A 22,882-nucleotide genomic window follows, 5' to 3' on the forward strand; every position below is an offset into this window, starting at 1 on the left:
TGCCTTTAAAAGGGGATTGGACAAATTTCTGGAGGTAAAATCCATTACGGGTTACAAACCATGATGTGTATGTGCAACCTCCTGATTTTAGAAATGGGCTATGTCAGAATGCCAGATGCAAGGGAGGGCACCAGGATGCAGGTCTCTTGTTATCTGGTGTGCTCCCTGGGGCATTTGGTGGGCCGCTGTGAGATACAGGAAGCTGGACTAGATGGGCCTATGGCCTGATCCAGTGGAGCTGTTCTTATGTCCTTATATCATGTGTTCATAGAGAACAGGCTTTGTAGGAGATGTTGGTGTCCTGTGTGTTGTCTGTTAGAATTGGCACAGCTGTCAGGAACCACCTTCTCTTTCAGGTATCTTGTAAGATTTTGGAAAGCCTTGTGGAAGGGACACGTTGTCCATTCATCTTTTGTTCTGCCCAATTTGATGCTGTGGATAGGAAGAGAAAGAAGATTTCCATTGTAGTTTGGATCTTACAAAAATTGTGGTACCCTTTTAAATGGGAGTTGGTGAAGGGTGGGGAAGTAAGCCACAGCAATCTTTCCCCATCTCCTTGGATTGGGTTGGTTGCTATGCTCGAACAGAGCAGCAGTTCTTTGTTGTCTCTGGTGGGGTTCTGAGCTGCCCTGGTAAGTATTGAACTGGTAGTTCTCGGGCATCCTGTGTTCTCTGGCCTTTAGGTAAAAGAGTATATATTGAGGTTACTGGAAGAGCATTGGAAGAAGTCATGGAGAATCACCAATCATACCTTTCTGGCTTTTTGGCTCACAAGTCTAGAATCTTGCTACTCATTTAATATAGTGGAAGGATTTTGATGAGCATCCTTCACATCATGGGTAAAGGAAGACTTTACTCCAGTGATTCTCAAATTTTTTGGGAGATTTACCCCCAAAGTAAGTCTTTGCAAGGGAGGGCCAAGGGCAGTGACATGATCCCCAGGATCACATCGCTGGGGCGGGGGGACAAGGGGGGATGCTTTCACTTACTTTCCATGGTGTTAGGGGTGCAGCAGGCTCCAGGAGGTGTGGGGAGCCCAGCTCAGTCCTCCGCAGGAAACAGGAAGTGCTTTGCAATTGCTCTGTGTGAAGATTCTAAGCCTCAAGGAGCCCTGTGGAGAGTTGCGCTGGGTTTCCTGCAGCTCCTGGAGCCTTCCGCAGCCCTAACTCCGTGGAAAGGAAGTGAAAGCATCCCCCCTTTGCGAAACAATCCTGGGGATCGCATTGCTGCTTCTCCCCTTTCCCTGCCCCTTAAAGGGATGGGTAAAGCTTTACACAAGCTGGTGGGTCAGGACCCATCAGTTTGAGAACCACTGGCTTACTCGGCTGCTCTGTTTCAATATATGTACTAGCTTTGAGTTTCTTTTCTCTTTTTTGAGTTACACAGGCATTGCTGATTACAAGAAGATTGGCAGCTGGGCTGGATGTTGCCAATTGGTGCTAGCATAGCCCATTAAGCACATTGTCACTGAAAAATATCTTGTAGGAAAGTAGTAATTGCTCATCGAATGTTGTATTTATCACGCAAAGAAATATTTATAATCTGTCAAAAGTATGTGCCTTATTACTAACAGTTACTGAAATTCACATAACTTCTACTATAGTCCACTACAAGAGTATACAGAAAAATTTAATGAACTGCCAGAGTTTGATGAACTTGTATACTGTCAGGCCTTAAAAATCAAAACAGTAAAAAGTTTGCCAGTCATTCCAGTCTTTTGTTTAATTATGCATTAATTTTCCAGTGGATTCCCTTGGGAGTGGACCATACTTAAAAAGCATTTGTGTAGCTTACAATATTCTAGAATTTCAGTTTCTGTTCTCTTGTTACTGTTACAATTCAAATACTGAATATTAGTTAATTACAAACTTGTTTAGTTATTACTGCTGTGTTCATCAGGTTGCACTTTGATGTATCATTTTAATGTTCCTGGTTTTATATGAAACTCCTCCTTAAAATCAAGATGTGCGATGGATTAGAAATGTGTTTTTCACTTCTAAGCTATTTGTTTTTAATGATATTAGGTGACCAAATAATATTTTGATATTCCTTGTATTCTTCCCTTTTCTGACATATGTTTTAATGCAAGTTGTGAAGAAAAGTGGGGGGAGGTGCTTATTTTCTTCCAGTCGGTCAGTTCATTGAATTGATCGGCTTTTCTCCACTATCCATTTTTCAGTCTTGCCACATGATCACCGTCATCATTGGAGAAGGAAGTGGGGTCTACCAGGTCACTGTTCCTTTGCTGTAATTGAGCCTGTTTAAAATCTTAAATCCATTTATTTTCTATCTTGTGTGAGTTTCAACCTTTGGAAGTACCAATTGTGTAAAGCACACATTCACAATTAATATAAGAACTGATATTGCTTAAAATGAAAGTTTCCAGATGCAGATAACTTATTAACTCATTAAACATTAAAAACATTTTAACATTGTGTGGTGGAAAAAAAAAATATCAACACAGCAAAAAAATAAACTTAAGGGAGAAAGAGAGCTCATTGAGTAAGTGGGGAACCAGTGAGTCCAGGGAAGCAGTCAAGTCACCAAAGTATATCAGAGGCACGGAGGGCAAAAATCCACTTGGCAACCAAATGCCAGACGAAACAGGTATGTACTGAGCCTTCGCCGAAAAGCCATGAGAGAGAGTTGTTCTCAGTTCCCCTGAGAGGGCATTCCACAGCTGTGGTACCACCACAGAGAAGGCTTGCCCCCCAGCCCACCCCTCTTACTTGAGGCAAAGGTGGGTCAAATTCAATTGTAGTCTCATAGAAACATCTTAAAATATGGAGAATTGCTTTTGTACTGCCCATAAAGTACAGTGCATCCACTGAACCAGCATATTGTGTTTTAGCCTATTTGTCTTATTTTTATTTCCTTTTTATTGACTATCCCAGCAGGCTCTTTCAAATTCAAACGCTATTCAAGCTTACAAAAAGTTTATCTTGAAAATGTTATCACCTCAAGCAGATGACAGCATGCAATTTTATGGATTATAACTTTTTGTCATTCATTGTTGGTCTTCACACATATGCAACAGATACTGCTAATATGTTTCACAATCATTTTGTTATTTGAATGCTGAGATATGTATCAATGGTAACATGCCATTAAAAACATGCCAGAGAATATTTGGAGACCAGTTGGAATTTGGTTCAACATTACACAGTTGGGACAATCAGCTTTTTTAGAGGAGGATAATTTTTTCACAGAGCTCAGTCTAAAAAGAATAAAAGTAATATTGAAACATGTAAATCCATAAAACCAGCAGTACTAATTGGACCATTTTAGGCTGGTATCCTGTCTCCTAAAGTAATCGGTTTTAGGTGATCTAAATGTCCAGAAACAGCAGAGTGGGGATACCATCCTGAAATATAGAGCACAGTCTAGGAGTGCAATCCAAAAGCGCTCTTGGACCTGCACAAGTCCCTTGCGCTGGCCCAAGGGTGTCACAAAAGTGTCATAAGGACCTATTTATTTATTGGATTTGTATTCCGCCTTTCTCCCCGAAGGGCACCCAAGGCGGGTGACCTAATGTCATATGGCACCTGTCATATGACCTAATGTCATAAGGCACTTTTGCACCACTGCAGGAGTCAGGAGGCTGGTGCACGAACATGCGCCGGCCTCCAGAGGCCAAATCCGACTTCCGCTGCACCAGTGGCAGGTAAGTACAGGTTGAGTCTCATTATTCGCGAGGGTTCCAAGAACTCTTGTGGATGGCAAAAAACACACTATAGCAAATCAATTTAAAAAATGAAGTTTCTTTCATCCGGTGATTTAAAAACAGCCTTGTTGACCTTTTGAAATGCACACAGAGGACAGTCAGTCTCTCTCCAGGCGCTTAGGCTTCACTAGGAGGCAGCAATCCCTCCCTTCACCAGGAGCCCCAGTGAGAAGGAGGTGATAATCGCTGCCATTTAGCCTTCCTTCATGTGCTCAGGGAGAAGGGAGGGGTTTGCCTTGTAACTGGAGAGAGAATGATTGATGGATTGTCAGTCGGCTGCCCTCTCTGGCATTATTAAAGACTGTTGTCCTTTAATTTAAAGGGCCCTTCTCATCAGCTTTGAGACAGAAAAATCTGTGGATACTTAGGTTATACCTGTAATCGCTTGTATGACTGTCCCTCTGCAACAGTAAAAAGCAGTTTAACTGCTTTAATCACAGATAAAAGTGTGATTTTAAAGGGGTGCATTTTTTCCCCTTCACCAGGGATCAGCACATTCCTTCTCATTTGCAGGGGCAATTTGTGTTGAGACAAATCCTTTTATTAAAAAAATCCATATATAAACAACGCTGGACCTGTATGCGCTGGCTGAGCAAGGAAAGCACGGGTGTTTGGGGTGGGCGGGGAGGGCAGGATGGGGGTGTTCTGGAGCAGGTGGAGGGCAGGAGGTGGGCAGGTGGGATGGTGAGCAGACCAGAACTGGAAGGGGGTTGGTGCCAGGAACTGATGCTTAGGCTGTATCCTAACCCCCCTCCCAGGTGGCCTGGCCTAATGCCAGGCTGCTCCGATCTGCGCCTCCTATTTAGGTGGTGCAGAACTGTGTAGCTCCATTTGGCCTGCTGCCTCATTACTCAGGTTAAGGGAAATTACTTCTCCTTGCCCAGGTTTGCACCACAGCCAATCCCAACCCTGCTCTGGATGCAGTGCAGGCCAATTGGCCTGCCTTCTCCAGGGCAGGTTAGGATTGGGCTGTAAGAGACTTTACTATACCCCATTTTTCAAGTCAAGGAGGGGAAGTGGAACCTTGTCCCAAGAGGCTCATCTTGATTTATGCAACAGGCATGGAACTTTCCACAAAGCTGTCAGTTTGTGGACTTTCTGGACTGTTATACAAAAAACAGAATCTAATGCTATCAAGAATTCATCCTTTAACCAATATTTCACAGCCAAACCCTTGTTCAGAAATGACACAACAATCCAGTGTTTAATCAATAGTAGGTGGAAGCTAAATTGATTAATTCCCTAATACAAAGCAAGCAAACTATCTAAATGCATTAATCAACCCTCTCATTTCAATACAACTATTTAATTCCATAACATTACCAAAAGTGCTAAATAGTCTTGAGTGACCATGGATAAAGAAAGTATGCCTTTGGAAACTGTCCTACAACCCAAAATTTACAAAGGTGAGACATCTGCCATCTAAGATTAGAAATTGTCCAGATGTACTAGAGGGGTTTGATACTGTGCTTCTGAAATAATTAACTGTTGATGAGATAGTTGAGGCTATCTTACCTTGGTACAAATACCCATTCCTGATTGCTTTTTTAAATTTATTGATTATGTGAAGTTGTACATTACTCCTTTCTTATGGTTGACCAAAACAAAATTGATTCTCCTTGTGCTATTTGTGTTAATGCAATAAAATGGATCCAGCTAGGTCAATATTTCACCATCGTTTTATTTTGTTACCATTTGGCTGGGTAGTATTCACGTATATAGAGAATTTAGGCCTTCTTTCAAAATGCTCCCTCACTGTCAGAAACTCTGTTTTTTGCACAAATTCCTGTTGCAAGTGAAATTCTTTCCCGTCCCTATGAATTTTGAAGATGAGTGAGAAATGAAAATGACAGAACTGAGCAAGAGATTGAATTTGGGAAAGGAAATAGAGAAGAGATTTCTAAAATTACTTGTATGGAGAAGTGTACAATAATGAAAATGCTACATAAAATCCAAGGGAAACTTGTGGAAGAGAGAGGAGAGACTCTGTGATCACAGGGAAGCATCCCGAAGCTAGGGAGTTGTTGATGGGTCAAATGGCAAACCTGGAAAGGCTACTCATTTTTTTTTTTTTTGCAGGATATTGAAGCATTTTAATTTTTTTTTCCTTCCTGCTCTGTCTTTTCCATCCAACCTTGACATTTTTTCAGGCTCTTTGTCTTTGTCATAGTGTGTTTCAGTGCTGCCGAACTGAAAGCATAATTCATCAGTGCCATTCTGGAAGACAGTGAGCATTGGTAGTGTAAGAAAACACCAGTTCACACCAAGCAGTGAACTAAAAGAATTAAAGTTAATTTAATCAGAGGGTGTGTGTGTGTGTGTGTGTGTGTGTGAGAGAGAGAGAGAGAGAGAGAGAGAGAGTGTATTGAATTTAAAAATAAACAAAAATGAGATAAAAAACCGACTCACGAATAATCTGGTAGGCACCGAACTATTTTCTGATTCTGTAGTTTTTATATGAGCTATTAAGGCTACGTAGTTAAGCAACAGTAGTTATTTAATGGTGGCCGGGTGTTTTATTATTATTACTGGAACAATTCTAATAAAACACACAATATAAGAAGACTTTAGTGAACAGGATGAAGTATCAGGAGAACTGCTCAGAAATCAACATTACCTACAATTGGATGAAGTGATGGAAAAGATTTGCTTACCAAAATGTGAAGATGCAGCCAGTTCTTATAATGACAGATTCCAGCGAGGGGATCCTGTTATCTGGTGCAGAAACGAGGGCACCTGGTGGCACTTTAAAGGCTAACGCATTTACTGTGTGGCAAAAGCTTCCTCAGGCCAGCAGAGAGAGCCAGCCAGCCACTGGGGTGTGTAGTACCTACTTCCCGCCACATTTCATTTTCTTCTGTCTCCCACTTCCTTTTCCAATCCAGGGAGTGGAAGGAAAAAGCGGATTAGTGGAAGCAAGTTGGCAGACAAGAGATGCCCCCCTACCTGAGGCAGTTCCTTTAATTAACCTCATGGCTGGCCCATTCGTGGCAGCAAATTCTTATATTGTGGATCTGGTCTACAAATCGTTGCTTTGTAGAGTAATAGTAATATTACTAGTGATAGTAATATCACTAATAGTAATAGTAATAGTGAGCTTTGTGCTAGGGAAAAATCTCACCAAATCAAACAAGTGTTTATCATCCTTATTTTGTTCCTAAAATAGAAGCAACAGTTATGAAGTGTCTTAATGTTTCCACTAATGTTAGTTCACCTTGGAGAACTGGTATCGGTACTAGTCCAGTGTTCTTTTTACCAGGCAATGCCTCCAAATAGAACATTGATACAGAATTTTAATGGTATTTTCTATTTCTTTGTTGTTTAGTTGTTAAGTCGTGTCCAACTCCTCATGACCCCGTGAACCACCAGCACATCAGGCCTCCCTGTCTACCACTAACTTCCAAAGTTTGTCCAAATTCATGTTCGTTGCCTCAGTGACACTATCTAACCATCTCATCCTCTGCCGCCCTCTTCTCCTTTTGCATCAATTTTTCCCAGCATCAGGGTCTTTTTCTAAAGAGTCCTCCCTTCTCATGAGATGACCAAAGTAGCTCATTTTATTGGATATTGCTATCAAGATATTCCAGGCTGGGTTTGTGATATTTCTAGCAAATTAGTTGGGTACTGAAAACTCAGGCATCATTTTTAACTCGGAGCAAAATCGCTTTGCTCCAAGACATCTTGACAGATGATGCCATTTATTTAACTGTGGCTGATACAATATGATAAATGTCGAATTAGCACTGAGAATGCTGGGGAAATGCCTGTCATGTTCCTGTAGTCTCCTTTGCTGAAGATTTTCTGATATTTTGTTGCTTTTATTGAAAATGGGAAGGGTGTCGTGGGCAATTAATGAATTGATTTTTGTAAACTGGAATGGATGTCATGAATTTATAATGGCTTGTAAGGTTTCAGAGAGGAGGGGCCCTGCCTCAGTGATGCACTTACTTTGTATGCAGTCATTTCATCTCTAGTGCAAGGAATAGGCTGCAGAGATGGAAGATACTTCTGCCCTAAAACTCTGGAGAGTTTCTGCCACCAAAGGACCATTCTTGGGGTAGATGGGCCCATGATCTGACTCATGGGGTAGATGAGTCATCTGACTCATGGGGTAGATGGGCCCATGATCTGCTTATGGTAGTTACATATGATTGTGTTTGAAAGTGACAAAAAACAACTCCTGTGTTCATCAGCAGTTTATTACACGACTTAGAAGGCATGACCATTTTGTGTCCAAGAATGCAAAGTAGCAGAAAGCATTAAAGATAAAGCATAGATTTTTAGGTAAACTATGCCATTTTTTTTTAAAGAAACAATATACACGAGGGCCTTGGTATCCTTAGGGGAACTGTTTTCAGAACTCCCACGGATGCAGAAATTTACAGATAATCAGATCTGCGATGAGCCCCTTAAGTTATCTGAAGGGTACCAGAGCTATGCTCCGGTCCTGTCCAGAGAGTTTTCTGAAGCCCACAGTCAGCTCACATCTACCTGCTGCCTCTGTGGGCATCAGAATGGCTTGTAGAGCTGAAAGAATGCAACTTCCAGTTTCCCTCTTGGAATTTAGAAGTCCCTCGGCATTCAGAATTCCTTGAAAGGCGTAAAATATCACTTCTTTCAGCTTTACGAGCCATTCCAAAGCCCACAGAGGCAGCGGGCGGGCGTGCATTGCCTTTGCGGGCTTCAGAAACCCCCTCCCCCCTCGGAGGGGACTGGAGCACAGCTCTGGTCTCTTTTGGAGGGTTAGGGTGGGGCCCAAGTCTGGTCCAACATGGGTTCAGGGTGACCCGTGTTGAGCCAGAACTGCGGGTGTAAAATATAGGCGCCACCTGTATACCCCTTGGTAGAGGAGCAGTTCAAAACTGAAGAATGTGGGGCTGGGAATATCTTTAACATAGATGAACAGCAAAGATGAACTGTTTGTGATTAGTTGCTCATTTAAATAACAGTTTTAAACATTCTGCATGTAATCAATGTTTTGAGCTATCTCCTTTGTGCTTAGAACACTTGTGCCAAGAAATATGAAAATGAGATAAACTGGTTGTACTTAATTTGTTTCCTTGTAGACTTTAACCAGTGGGGCTTGTAGTTCTTTGTGGAACATAATTACAATTTGACTTATAATTTAACTTCCATGGAACTTTATATCTTGAGAGCGCTCATTTTATCTGTTCATTATTCTCAAAATTGCTAATATACAAGTAAGCCAGTGAATATAGTAGTATTGAAATAGTGCAGTCCTATGCATGTCAACTCACAAGCAAGTCCTATTGAATTCAGTGGGATGAACACTTGGTTAAATGCATATTGGAGTGCGGCTTTAAGTGCATTCTCTCATACAAAACTATGGGTGCTTTATCATTAGCTGTTCTTTCTTTTGATATTTGCTGTGGATCACTTAATGGTGAGGTTGGAATATGGTTCTGCTTCATGTCAGAGAGAAGACTGGCCCTTGAGACTAAAGTCTGCTTATGATAGTTAAATTGGTGTGAAACACTATTAAAGTTAGCATTTGTTAATATAAATTGAAGAACAAGCCTTGTGGAAGGAGAATCAGTCTCTCTGCAAAAAGAAATTTTTCATATTCTTTTTTATACTTTATGAAAGGAAGGTTCCTCTTTAAGCATTTTGAAGTTTTTGAGGTGGGCTGCTGCATCCACAGATCCAGTTGGTATCCATGGATTCAGTTATCCATGGATCCAGGGGCTTCCCCGCACTCCCATTAATGTTGTTGAAAGGCTTACCAGAACAAAAATGTTCCTGCATGTACAGGTCACTATAAACATTCAGGCTTGTAGCAATGCTCAGGCAGGCTGCCGGCAGCCTGAATGTTAGAAAAAACTAGATCAATGCTAACAGGGAGCACAAAGTGAAATGTTGATAAACTAAAAACTTATAAAAATGACTTTTTTTCAATTAAGTCAAGGAACTTTTGTAAATTTCACTAGCCATTGGAAGTACAGTGACTTGTAAAGATCCCGATTCCCCCAGCTTTCCTTCCAGGCCAGCACTGCTGCTATTGGAAAAAAACAATTCCTCTTACATTTTTTATCACATTATCTTGTCATGTGCAAAAGATGCATTCTAGATGCCTTGGGAAATGTATCATCATATCTTTAAGGGGTTTAATGACCAAGTGAAAAATGAAAAGAAACATTCCCAATAGTATATGCAATCCATTCAGTGAGTGAAACCAGCCTAATTGAATGAATATTCCCCATTCCCCAAGGACAGGGCAGAAAAAAAAAGATTGCTAGAAGGATTACTGTGTGCTTAGGGGGCTGAGACAAACCTTCCTACCAAAGCAGGTTCTCATCTGTAGTTGCAACTGGGAAATCTCCCTGCACATTAACAAAAATAAAAAATTGTAATTTACTGACACTGCAATTTGCTTTAAATGGGCATTAGACCTCTGGAAGATATTTCTTATGCAGAATACATTGGCTTCAGCAAATAGCAGCTGCTGCTTCTATATTGCCTTGATGTTGTGATCAGCTTAAATATAATGAGGCAGATAAATTTAAAAAAAAATTAGCTGCGTCAGTCTAAGACTGATTTCAATAGGAAAGAAAACTAATTATAGTACTTCTGAAATTCCCACCCGCACTTTCTTAAGCATAGAGAACCAGAACATGAGCCTGCTTTTCTTCCTGTATGATGGCAATGTCTCTTTCCTGGCCACCAGTTTCCAGGAGAAACAATATTGATATGGAGAGAAGCCACAACCTGGGCTTCTCCTTATGGCCCCCCTCTAGTATAATGTTTCTCACATTATACCCAGAGTGCTGTGAATCCTTTGCAGGGCTGGCCTTAGGAGCTGCAGGGCCCAACTGGAAACACTTTTGCAGAGCCTCCCCTCTAATTTTGCAGCGCCCTTTCTACTAATTTTTTTAGCTCTTGAATGGAACCAGGCCAAAGAAAAAAAAATCTGTGCAAGTGGATAGGACTCTTGTACCTTCAGTTGTTGTGTAGAATAGGCAGCTGGGAGGTCAGCCAGAGGGAGGAGGAAGCGTGCCCAACCCACAGCACTCCCCATCTCTTGCCTGTTGCTGCCCCATTCACAACTCTGGAATAAGACAGGAGAGAGGATGGTGCTGGGAGCTGCAAGGGTAAGGAAAGAGCTAGGCATGCATGCTGCCACCTTCATGGCACCAATTTTGGACCAACTGGAAGCAGCGATGGGTGGAAGCTGGTTCCTAAGTGACCCAATTTGGGGCCAGTCGGAAGCAGTGGTGGGAAGAAGGGCAGTGTGTGGCATCCACCATGCACCCCCAATTGCCTAAAACCCTGCTCCGTTGCCACCGGTGCAACATAAGAAAGGAGCTCAAAAAGTTTGATCATCATAGGAGGAGATCATCATGGCAGAGAAAAGTACTTTAAAAGCTGCGAACCAGTGTTGGAATCACAAAAGAATAAAACTTGTGAAGGGTTAAACTGTACATTTAATAAGATTTCAGAGTGTCAGATATGAGAAGTTTCCAGGAACATTTATGGTCACTACCAGTCCTGTTATGGATATGGTTGAGAATTAATGGTCACCTTGTACTGGGCTAAATGTCCAGAACACTGATTCACAGGACTGTGATTCCCCTCCTACCCTCAAAAAATACTACTTCTTGTAACTTACTGAAGCAGAATTTACAATACAATCCTATGCATGTCTACACAGAAGTAAGTTCTATTATGTTCAATGGGGTTTACTTCCAAGAAGATCTGTACAAGATTACAGCTTTAGATTAAAAATTCAGTTGTCCAGATGTATGAAGAATGCCTTGGGAAGGGTATGCTTCTACACAACTATTTTATTTTATTCAGTATTTCCTTGCTATTAGATTTATATACACATATAACTGATAACTGCAATTTAATCTGACAAAAGAGAACTATTTATGATCCCATTTGGCTAATGTTCCTGCTATTCATAAAAACAACCATGTTGGGCAAGCCTCTTTTTTTGATACGTTAGCAAAATATCTGTGAAATGTGTTCCTTTGTAAGAAAGAGTTTGTGCTTACTTCAAGAAGTGTAATGGTTACATTTAGAAAAAGAGAATTGGTATGCAGGTATAAAACATCAAGGTATTTGGGTGGAGCTGCATGAATGCAGAATATGATACAGTCGACGTTCCTCATTCATGGGTTTGGAACCCACAGATTTGACTTACTATGGTTTCCAAACCCAAGGCTGAAAGCCTCTCGGAAGCTCCTGAATGCAACCTGGAAGTGCATCCAGGTGGTGTTCTGAGGCACGCAGAGGTTTTTTAAATGAAAAATAAGTGTGTTTCAGAAGTCTCTGGGAGGTGTTCTAAAGTGTGCAAAGGCCGCGCACAGTATCCCTTCATCTCAAGACACCTCCGGACGTACCTTCGGCAGCATCCTGAGTGTTTCTGCGGTTTCAGTGTCCACAGTGGTCCAGGAATGGAACCCCGCAGATCCCAAGATCCCGCCTATATTTACTGAGCTGAACATAGAAATTTGTGTGAATTCAACTTTTTAAATTATAGTTTGCTTGTGCCTCCCGAGACTGGGATGACTGGTTTACTTACTTTTAAGAAGGTGAGACTGGGCCTCAATCTACCTCACTTACACTTGACAATCAGGAGTGAAATACATCAGAAACTGCCTCCTGCTGAGTCAAGTCCATGTAGGTCAGGTCTGTCTACACTACACTGACTGTAAGGAGCTCTCCAGGATTTCAGATGGGATCCCCCTTTGTACCTCAACGTATGAAACAATTAATATTTCATCTTTTTAAAAGTGTTTACTCTACCTTTCTTGCTTGACAACCTAAAGTAGTTTATCATCATCTTAAGAGCAACACATTCATAAAATAGAGCCATGTAAACTAATTGAAACGGTAGCAAAAACATACCAAAATCCACAATATTGTTACCACCCACTCCTACCTTCAACACCTGTACTCAAAATACCTATTTTGAAGGTACTCAGGTACCTACAACACCTGTACTCAGGTACCCAGGTATTGTGTATTACTTTTGATTAATGCCTTGTTTATGTATGTGGCCAGTGTTTGAAATTCCTCTGTCTGGGAAAGCCAATTAAAGATGTTGGCACTGCTACTTCTAAACAAATTTAACGAACCTATGTCAAAAGCATACAGAAGCTCCCCTGCTTAAGAACTTTTAACTTAAGAGTTTTTGAGATACGAACATGCATGGTCATATATTCATAGATAGCGTCAGTTTCCATTCCTGAACATTCCCTATCTTATTCCAGCCAGCCCCAGCAAGGTAAGACCTTGCAATATAGGGTACTACACTGTAAGTGTAATAGAAATAAATGTGAAAATATATATCACAACATGTTCAGTACCAATAATAATGATGTTGGCCTGAAGAACAAAACAATTTACAGACATGAACGTGAAGCTTAACTGGTTTTTAAGCAGAGAGCTTCTGTATTGTAATGTTCAGGTTTTCAATTCTCTCTTCCACGGAATGAGTATGCCTTTGAGTTGTTGCTGGGGGAAAAAGCTGAAATTGTTAGCATTCCTTTGCAGCATTAAATTTCATTGTTTGTTTTCCCTCATTTATTATGCTTACGTAATCAGGAAGTCGAGGTATGTTTAATTTTTTTTTGTTAAACTGTTAACAATTAAAGGGTATTCCATGTTCTAAACACCATCAAATTTTACATCCTGTCTTAGGTTCCATTTCCCTTATTACTATGCTTCCTAGTACCTGCTTGTACTCATTTATGAAACGTAAGGGGAAATGTCCAATAATATAGTTCTTTCATTAATTCTGTTCCAGATGTTGCTGTAGATTTATTGTTGGTATCTATCTGAAAGAAAACCTGGCAATGGCTTCCACAAATTCCCGTGGGGGGGGGATTCAAAACTGTGACAAATGCTTCTATCAAAGATACTTGGCTAAGTGGGCACTTTTTGGAACCTTTCCAGTTCAGACTTTAGAACAATAAATATGGTTTTTACTCACTAGCTATGTGCATCCAGGTGTTTTCCTCAAGGTAATGTTTCTTTTGAAGTTGTAGCACAGCATCTTGCATTTTATACCTGGGAAAAATGGCAATTAACTAACAGCCCAAACCTAACTAAATCCCTGGTGGAGACTATACTCATTCTTGGCTGCTGGAGGGTGTTCTCTGTCCCCTTCCCCTGGGGTAAGCCACAACAGATCAACTTGGACCTGCACCAGCACTATTACTGATGCAAGTTTGCATTGATCCATGCAGGTGTATCAGGCCTGGTTAGGGGGTTCCAATATGGTGCACATCAGCTCTGCTGATCCCACCCCCAGGCCCAATCTGACCATCCCATCCCCATCTTGGCACCATTTTGCCTCCACCCTGTTCAAACCCTTCCCATGCCCCTGCTTTGGACTTACCTGCTCTGGCAGGCCTCCAGGTGACATCCTATGTGCATGGGAAGGTTTTGCCCTTCGTGCCAGCATGTCAGCTCTCTGCACCGTCACAAAGTGCTTTACAGCACTTTTGCAACAATGCGTGCTGCACATGTCACCCTGATGCAGTGTCTAGTTAGGATTTGGCTGTAATTCTCTCAGTTAGTAAATCCATTTTAATGCTGTTGCAGTTGGCGTGTTACATGTGCTTCCATTGGTGTCTGACACTTAGTAGACAGTGCCTGTTATGTGAATGGGGATGGGCAACACAACCAATCCTACCACCATGTCCATACCTTTTAGTTAAAGCTTTTAATTTATTATTATTATTGTTAAGAATTTTGATATGTTGCTTTTCCACAAAAATGTTCACAAAGCAGTGTACAGAGAAAATCATATCATTAAGTGGCTCTCTGTCCCCAAAGGGTCCACAGTCTAAAAAGATGCAGAAGAATACCAGCAAACAGGCAGCCACTGTCAAAGACACTGTACTGGGGCGAAGAGGGACAGTTACTCTCCCCTTTCTAAATATAAGAGGAGCACAATTTATTTTTATGCTTTAACAGTTGACTGCTTATTTAGTTCTTGGAAAGCTGCTTACTCCTCTAGCGCGAAATAGAATAATTAGGAATAGGGTAGTAGTGTTTTAAATCAACATAATAATGGCATTGGAGATCAGATGAATAAATAATAGAACCAAGAGGGAGAAAATTGGAAATAAAGACAAGGGAACCAATTATTGATCAGAGATGAATCTCCTACAGAATTGTGAAAATGAGAATCATTGCAAGAAACCGTGAAGGAACAGGAAGAATGCAATAAGGGTGCATTTGAGACAATTTATTTCAAAAGGAAGAACTGGTTGAACAGGACAAATAAGCAGGAAGAATTTGGGAAAGTAAAAATGGGAATAAAGAATGGATAGAGGGTATTGTCTCAAAGAATTCACCAGTCTGTGGTGAAAAAGGAGGGGTCAGGATGAATAGTTTGTAATAGTGAGAGTAGAGTGGAAAAGAGACATAAGATGAGGAATGGTTATGAATACAAAAAAAAAGATTGCTTAGTCCGATAGAAAACGAGAAAAGAAAGCATACATTTGTAATGACATCAATCTGGAGAAGAATGAGTTCGACAACAGGGACATTTTGCAGAGAAAGTCCAAGTGTGGAGATAACAAAAGGTAGAGAGAGCCAAGTTTGACTGGGAGAAGGATGACATGATGAAGACAACAATAGAACAAAATAATCACTGAAAGAGAGAGCGTACAGAACTAAGCAAGGAAGTTACACGCCAAAAAGAAAGGCAGAAACAAATGGAGATGCTCTAGAATCAAGTAATTTCAGTTACAAGGAGGATGCCAGCCTGAGGTGAATAAGGGGAAGAACGAAGAAGAGTGAAATATTTGAATGTGTTTTGAACAGAATATGGTTGCTGGAATGATTAAATTAAAAGGTGACAGGACAACACCATGATAAATGCACAGAATTAGGAAAGCAATAATTTGAAATACTAGCACTGCTGAATTCTGCATAGCATCTGCTTAAGTATTAGCACTCTTGAAAATATGCTTGTCATATATCAGCTGTCTCAAAAAAAGATAAAGCATAATGCACACATAATCATCGTAGCGTTATGATAAGCAGATGGTGCCACCTCCTCTAAAATATTTGTCAGAGTATCTGAAATATGGCAAATATATTTTTGTTTAATATCACTGTGCCTTAAGCCTAAGCTGACTTCATGATGCAGAGAGGGCAATATTCCAAATGCGTATGATACAGCCCTTTGCTCATGGAGAGCTCTTTGTGGAGGGCTTTCTCAACTCTTGCATTGCCCCACTCCTCTGCTGTGCTACAACCATGTTGGGTATATGGTGTTATTATTATTGGGTAATAATAATAGTAATTATTATATGGTAAAGAATAAGGTTATAACATATATCCACGAGGCGGTCTGCCCATACAATTTATCTAATCTCTGGGCTATTTCTCCCCCCTACCCATCTGCCTATAGGAAAAGAAGTCCGTACAACTCTGCTTCAGGGAGGAAGGCAGAAGGCTCTGAGTCAATATGTAGCCACCACTGTTAAGTATAAAGAAGGGGCAGAAAGAAGGAAAGCAGCCCTCTTTACTGCTTTCCACCTTTCTCTTGTTCACTGTTCACGCAACATGAACTCCATGTTTGATGGAGTGATTGGGGAGTGATCTACTTTGGGCCTCTGCAATACCCATATCTGCCGCATAATATTGGGAGCACAAATGAGTCCAAACAGAGCTTGGGCTACTCAACATCTTAGCAAAATAGCTTCGTTAGCTGACTCCAATTCCAAATTGAGCCTTGAAGGATTCACCCATCTTTAATCATTTGTGTTGGAAATTATCTGAATTTGTATGGTGATTTATTGAAATCCCAGAGTGGTAATTAAATATATTTATTTAAAAGATTTATATACCACTCTTCTGGTACTCAAAAAGGTGTACAACGTAGAAGTAAGACAAGCAGAATACATCTTTATTGTACAGTATATAAAGATAGATAATATTCTTTATTATATTATACAATTAATATCTTTAGTGTATTAGTGTATGTGTTTGAATGCAGCCTGCTAAGTTTTCAATCTAGTTTTTATTGAGACCAAAACAATTGTAAACAGATTGTAGAAAATGAGTTTTAAAGATTTGTGGTTGTTTTTACTGTCACAAAAAATGTATGCCTATTTTTAATTGCCTGGTTTTTTGTTGTTTTTTTTCATTCTCATCCAGGATGATTATTTCAGAAACTGGAATCCAAACAAGCCTTTTGATCAAGGTAAAAGAAATATTAGATTTGCTCTTTTGAATTGTCTTGTGTTGCAAACATTGAGACTACCCGTGTTGCTTCTGAAAGTCAGGCCTATACATCGTTGTTCTTTCCAAAGTCCTTCAGAATTTTAGACCCACACAGAGCAAGACAGCTCTGTTTTCCCTACCTTTCTCTTCACAGGTCATGACAACGTGCGTATGTTGCAAAACTCACATTAAGTGGGGCAAAGATTTTGAGTTTTATTGAAAACTAAATTAAAATGTGTTTAATTGCTGTGACTGTCTTTCCCACTCAGAGGTCTAGTCCTGGAAGGGAGAGCAAGCTTTACAGAAGAATATGTTGTCAAATAGCTATTATATCTTGTTTGAGATGCTAAAGTATGTTGTATGTTGATTATTGACCAGAGCTTAGGCCTGACAACTAGACATGATATGGGAAATAGCCGATCAGGACCTTCCACTATTTTGTTTTTGCTAATTAGCAGTTTAGCTCAATTAGCATGAACTTGATTTGAAGATCAGGAAAACATTGCTTTGGAATAGTGTATAGCCCTTTCCTCTTTTACTTTTCCCCTAGTCTAGACTGCCTCTGTATTCCCTACTAGCTCAATATGGATGGGGGAGGGGGGAAATAAATATAAGCATACAGAAGAAAAGCATAAAATGGTCTTTTAGAGTGCCCCTTCTCAACTCTTCAAAGTAGCACTGTTAAGCTTTTAATAAACAAAACAAAAACCACAGATCTCCTTTGTCCTGTTTAGTTTGATGAAAAGTAATTGGTTCATGATAGCAACTGTTACTAGATTAAACAGACATGTGTTAATGAAACTTGAGTTTACATGTGCATATGGGGTAAAATTATCTCATGATCTTGCATAGTGGGTAAGTCAGTGGTTTGTCAAGGAATGGTGAGTAAAACAGTATTATGTGGGTAACCTAATAACAGAAGGGAGAGGGATTAAAATAAAGTAAATGTATCTGTGGGGAGTAAGTGGAACTGCACATCAATGTTCTCAACAATGGAAGCTTGGTTCAGAGTAATTCCTTTGTCTGTACTCTAATTTCTGTCCATATTCCATACATATCATCATCTGAATTTGTATGTATTTGGGCAAACAATAATAGAGTTTCCCAATAATGTCATGGAAGCAGTCTTTGTACTGCAAAAATGTTTTCAAGTTTGTTAACCTCTTCTGTTTTTGTGTGAGGGAATATGAATTTTTTTTTTTAAAAAAAGTATTTTGACTTGTTTGTTTGACTAAAGATCCTCGTTTATGAAGATCCAGTTGTACCAACTGAAATGATACCTCCAGGAATGCAACGACTTAAGCTGTATTTCTATTTTTATTGCTGTATTTTCATTTTTCTCAATGTATATGCAATATTTTGGTTTGGTTCCTCATTCTGTAAGTGAAAGGTCACAGCTTGTGATAGTGTCATACCAGTACTAAAAAGATACTTTCAAGACAGAGTTGTTAAAATATTTTTTTTAATGAGTGCAAAAAACTCCCAGGGCAAAGGACACTCATCACATGTGTGTTAAAAGAGAAAGTGTCAGAACTCTTATTTCTCATGCAGAAACAGAAAAAAACTAAAAGAGCCAGCATTTCATTGTCGGAACTTATATTTGTAAGCATATACTGGTAAAACTACCATCAAATTGATCAATCAAGTAAAGCAACCTAACAAAGTTCAATTTAGTTCAATGGGGCTTACTTCCAAGTAAGTGTGTATATGATTGCAGCCTCAATATCAAACTCTAGCAGAGCAGGAATCATCTACTTTTGAGTAAGGTAAAATAGGGGACATTTCATCTACAGCTGCTGTCCAAATATTAACCAGATTAGAATGGATTGTACTTAATTCAGTATCCTGTCTCTAAAAGTGGCATTCCTGAATTCTTCAGGAGCATACAGCAACACAGTCCTAGACTCCCTTTCTAGACTTAGTCCTACTTCAGAGGTTCCCAAACTGGGGTGTAATAACGACCCAGCAGGGAAGCCCCGTCTCCTCTTAAGGGGCAGGGCAATGGCAAAGGCAGCAATGCAATTGCCAGGAGTTTGGGAACCAGGGTAAGTGTGTGCGGGGGAGGGGCGAAGGCAGCAACGTGATTGCCATGATAGTATCGTTGCCAGGGCCAAAAGGGGAGGGTTGCAATTTACCTAAGCCAGCACTGGTCTTTGGGTGTTGCAGGGAGCCCCATGGGCATCTCTGCAGGGCACCCCAAGTCTCTAAAACACTAAGAAAGGGATAGCAACCCACTTTCGGTTTTGCTACTGCAAAACAGAAGTGGGTTGCAATAACGTTTTTTAGCATTTGGAGTCTTGGGAAGCCCTGCAGTAGTATCTGTGGGGCTCCCTGCACCCCTGAGGTCAGAGCTGGGTTAGGTAATTTGCAGCCCTCCCCCACATACACTTATCCTGGTTCCCAAACTCCTGGAAGTTTTAGAACCACTAACCTACTTGGTTTTATTAACCTAAAGGTGTATCGAAGTCATAACCACTATGAGAAAGCAATTTGACAAGACCTGCTAGTTGGTGTGTTAAGTTGCAGTTGCCTACAGAGACCTCTCAGCTTTCATTTTGTAACATTTGTGGCATTCCAGAGGTTTGGTAGGGTATCACTCAGGCTTTTTGGTTTTGTCCTGTTTAAATTTATTTTAACTTCTGATCTAGCACAGTCATCTGTTCTTTGCAAATATGCAGAGAAGTCACTCATGGAGGTTAGGACACTATACAGCAGACAAACAAAAGAGCATATATGATTAGTCCCAGAGACGTGCAGTGAGCTCCAGGCCAGGGAAGGCAACACACACTCATTCTCCCTTCCTCCTTAAACTCAGTCGCTGGAGTACACTCTCTCTTCCTCCCCCAATAAATTTAAAAATAAACCTCACCTCTACTTCCCTCACTTAGAGCTGGAGAGAGCTCAGCTCAGGGCTCCTGAAGCAACTAGAAAATGGTGCTTTAAGCTGGTCCATTGCACAGACTCCCTGCTTTTCCTCATGGGTGTTAAAAAAAAACACGATCCCAGAGCTTAATGGTACAGACGTCTTGCTGTTTTTTTTACTAACTAGCCAGCCTTTTTTCCCTAACCTGCTGGAAGCAAGTCTTCCTAATGCCTCCCCAGAGACTGATGACACAAGCACTGTCTTTTTTATTATTGGCCAAATGGAAGCAGCTCTTCCTGGTGCCCCTCCGCTCCAATGTTTAAGTGCATAGACATTCGTACCTATTTTGTCCCTTGCAGTGGAGCTCTCTCCACTGGGATGAATGGCAACTCTACTTATTTTCTCCATATTTATAAGTGTGTGTTGCTTTAAATTGACTGAGCTAAACAGAGAGGAGCAGTTTCAGAAAGGGAAAAAGTACTTTTTTAACACAGCGTCCTTTTTTTTTTCCTTACTGGGTTAGGTGAAGCTCTGCCTACCCTGACTGCTCATCCCTGATTAGTCCATGAGCTGGATGGAGGTTATTTGGTACCACTGGTGGGAATGACGTCTCACTTAAATCAATTTTACCCTCAGTTTCCTCCCCAAAGAAATACCCGAGGCAGTTTATAAAATTGCAGTAACAATGCAATAAAATACAATATCAGCAATGCAGTAAAAATAAACCAAAGGTCAAAGATAGATCAAAATGCAGCATAAAATACAACAGCAAAAACAGTTAAATTATTATTTATGCATATTAATTGGATCTCACTGAGTGTGGGCATGCACGCTTACGAGAGCCCAACAGACATTTGTGTCAATAGCAGCTACACCTGTGCATATGTTAGTGCTACAATTCTGGAAGAATAACCGCTTAATCTACACATGGAATGTCAAACCTATGATGGAATCTGTAGTAGTCCCCTGAGCTAATCAGCACTGCATGATAGCATTCTTCAGTTGTGTGTAGGAAAAAGTTCCTTCCTACTAATTCTTGCATATTACTGAGCTTCATAGGTGCACTTGCTCATTCGAATGACACGATTATCCATTTTGTCGTCAAGAACTCCAGTTACTGAGGCTGCTGCAATGCCAACTGCTTCAGTGCAAAGATCCTTAAGACAGGCATCCTAAACGCATTCTTCAAGCTTTGACAAGATGATGTAAATGTGCCCAATCAAAGGACTATGTTGGATACCTTTCTTTGCTTCCTGACAGTGTTGCTGCTTTGACCAACAGCGCTTGATCTATGACCACACCTGTGTTCTTCAGTTGTAGTGTGATGCTGTGTTCAGACTGGTACAATGTATCAGATACTTTTGTCAATACAGTAGCCAAGACAATTTACCCTTGCAATATTGCATTTATCCGTATGCAAGAGCATTGACCGTTTGATATAAAATTATTTGAGATGTTTGAATTAACAGCATAGTTTTTAATGTACCAATTGCTCAAAGAAATGATTCATATGCCTGCTCAAAAGATTGATTAAACCATTTCTGCCCAGCGTTACATATACGCAACAGGGACCAAATGTGTACATCTGTGTGCTGGGCAAAAATGAGTTATAGTAAAATAAAAAGAATAAATTGTCAGTGTCAAACTAAAGAAGGTGGCTGATGGGTGTTTGTAAACAGCATGAAGAGCAGGAGCTTGGCTGTCTTAGTCTCAACGACTTTATGAAGAAAAATTTTATAGGAGACAAACCCCCAAACACACAATTATAGAATTTTCCCTATTACCAAATCCTGGTGTAAGATTGAAAATGTAGTGGTGGCTTTGAGAAGGCCAAGAGATATGCAAGAGAATCACCCATTTCTATCTCCAGGTATCCAGAATTGGTCAAGAATCACTGTACTCTTTTGTCATACTGAATGGTATGGATGGTCAAAGTTTCAGGGCTGGGCTTATGGACTGTGACCTCCTTCTAAAAAGGGAATTGTTCACAGGGAAATGTCACAGCAATAAAGCAGCAGTTCGTACTTGTCTCCTCTCCTCTTACATCACATTAGGATGCGATGGTACAGCTACGCTTCACACATCAAATATGGGTCCTCTCACAGGGGCTTTTCAGTCAACCTAGGTCTTGTCTGGAGAGGCAGGAAGGCACTTATTTTTTCAGGATCTTGTATCTCCATAGAACTTTGAACACTCACCCAGTACTTCGCATCTTCTCTGAGTGGGCAGTCCCTTTCCCACATATTAGTCAGTTATATATATATTCACTCCAATTACCATATATACTATGATTGGACATAGTACCAGTCTTGCTGCTGTTGGGTTCATTGTGTTTGAAAGTTGCTGCCCATTGAGTAAATGGCAAAGAATCAGAAAGGATCCATTCATGAAAAGCAGTCATAACATTGATCACAAACTGATAACAGAATACCATGTTGCATGTTAAAATTTGAGGGAATATTTTTTCCACAATAGATCTTTTTTGCTGAACCCAGTAGCACAAGCAGCAGCATGTGATTCAAGGGATTTGTGCACTGGTGCCCTGCAAACCACAAATTAAGATAAAAATAAAAGAGTCCAAAATTGTTTTTCATTAAGAATGTTTTATTGGCAAGGAGAACGTGGGGCAATTAACCTTCCCTGGGTCTTGCCTCATTAAAATTCAAGTAGATGCTATTGATCACTTTTACTTGATTGTATGGTTTCTCTTACAAACAAGCACTACTAGCATTGGTGCATATATAAGAGGACAGCAGCCTAGAATTCAGGGATGTCAAACTCATTTCATTCAGAAGGCCAAAGTTCATGGTGCCAAAATCATGGAGCTTGCTGAGGGCAGGAAGTGACATCATTAAGCAGATGCTGGCCAGTAATAGCAATTTGTTCAGATGCAATTTGTTCTTGCACAGAAACTCATTAGCTGCAAATGATAGAAGAGAACATGTGCAAATCTTGTTCATATCTTTAATATATGAGAGAGCTCAATTATCAAACCGGGAGAACCAAGTTATAATGGGGGGCGGCAGATGAATTGCTTCTGGGGGCCACATTCAGCCTGTAGACCTTATGTTTGACACCCTTGGTCT

At 40.5% G+C, this 22,882-nt stretch overlaps 1 protein-coding gene across 1 annotated transcript in view; it reads left to right on the forward strand.

The window, feature by feature from the left end:
* Window positions 1-22,882, forward strand: part of SPOCK1 (SPARC (osteonectin), cwcv and kazal like domains proteoglycan 1) — a 541,227-nt gene that overhangs the window by 162,581 nt on the left and 355,764 nt on the right. Inside the window, exons 2-3 of the mRNA XM_066615980.1 lie at window positions 13,295-13,303; window positions 16,868-16,913. Of these exons, the coding sequence (XP_066472077.1) occupies window positions 13,295-13,303; window positions 16,868-16,913 (55 nt within the window). The remainder of the gene's footprint in view (window positions 1-13,294; window positions 13,304-16,867; window positions 16,914-22,882) is intronic.

The sequence above is a fragment of the Tiliqua scincoides genome, chromosome 2, assembly GCF_035046505.1.
Source record: "Tiliqua scincoides isolate rTilSci1 chromosome 2, rTilSci1.hap2, whole genome shotgun sequence".
NCBI classification, from domain to species: domain Eukaryota; kingdom Metazoa; phylum Chordata; class Lepidosauria; order Squamata; family Scincidae; genus Tiliqua; species Tiliqua scincoides.